The sequence below is a fragment of the Egretta garzetta genome, unplaced genomic scaffold (assembly GCF_000687185.1).
Source record: "Egretta garzetta isolate BGI_Z169 unplaced genomic scaffold, ASM68718v1 scaffold577, whole genome shotgun sequence".
Taxonomy (NCBI): domain Eukaryota; kingdom Metazoa; phylum Chordata; class Aves; order Pelecaniformes; family Ardeidae; genus Egretta; species Egretta garzetta.
The window spans coordinates 23,490-24,479 of NW_009260138.1; the positions used below are offsets into that span (position 1 = coordinate 23,490).

At 65.6% G+C, this 990-nt stretch overlaps 1 protein-coding gene across 1 annotated transcript in view; it reads left to right on the plus strand.

Moving 5' to 3' along the window:
• Positions 1–88: 88 nt before the first annotated feature.
• Positions 89–990, plus strand: part of LOC104128822 (acid-sensing ion channel 4-like) — a 17,782-nt gene continuing 16,880 nt past the window's right edge. The window contains exons 1-3 of the mRNA XM_009641671.1: positions 89–187; positions 443–587; positions 768–895. Of these exons, the coding sequence (XP_009639966.1) occupies positions 89–187; positions 443–587; positions 768–895 (372 nt within the window). The remainder of the gene's footprint in view (positions 188–442; positions 588–767; positions 896–990) is intronic.

Consider the following 990-nt stretch of genomic DNA (forward strand, 5'->3'; position numbering starts at 1 on the left):
GGCCGTGCTGGGGGAGGACCGGCGCACGTGGCTGACGCGTCTCGCCAACTACTCGCGCTTCTTGCCACCCCGCCGCTCCGAGCGCACCATGCAGAGCTTCTTCCACCGCCTGGGCCACCAGATCGAGGACATGCTGGTGGAGTGCCGCTTTCAGGGAGAGCGCTGCGGCCCCCAGCACTTCGCCCCCGTGAGTCCCCTCCCAGCAGGGGCAGGACAGCTGGGTGCTGGGAGCGATGCTTCACCCCCCCCAGCAAGGGTGAAGGGGTGGCAATGTAGGGAGGGGGGGAGGCTTAGATGAGCCCTTCCAAGGGCCATGAAAGAATGTCCTCCCTTTCCAGCACCTCCATTTTGGAAAGGGGTCCCCAGACTTCATCCTGCTTGCAGAATGTCCTGCCAAATCCCTGCCTGCTCCCTCACCCCCTGCGCCTTTCTCCCTTTTCAGGTCTACACACGCTACGGTAAGTGCTACACCTTCAACGGGGACCGGAGGAACCCACGAGTGACCCGCCAGGGTGGCATGGGCAACGGGCTGGAGATCATGCTGGACATCCAGCAGGAAGAGTACCTGCCCATCTGGAGAGAGACCAGTGAGTGGGGCCGCGGTGCGGGCAGGGCACAGGCAAGGGGTGCTGGGAGGGAGGGCTGCTGGGCAAGCAGGGCATCCCGGGGGGGCTACGGGACAAGCGGGGCACTGGAGGGGTGCTGGGCCCCAGGGTGCAGGTGCTGGGCAGGTGTAGGAGTGCAGCCCCTCTGTTCTTCTCCCACAGATGAGACGTCATTCGAAGCTGGCATCCGGGTCCAGATCCACAGCCAGGATGAGCCGCCCTACATCCATCAGCTGGGCTTTGGTGTCTCGCCTGGCTTCCAGACCTTCGTGTCCTGCCAGGAGCAGCGGGTAAGGCAGGATGCCCCACAGCCCCTGGGGGGGTGCCCGCGGACACCCAGCCTGGCGCAGCCCTGCAGCGATGCCCCTCTCTCCCCGGCAGCTCA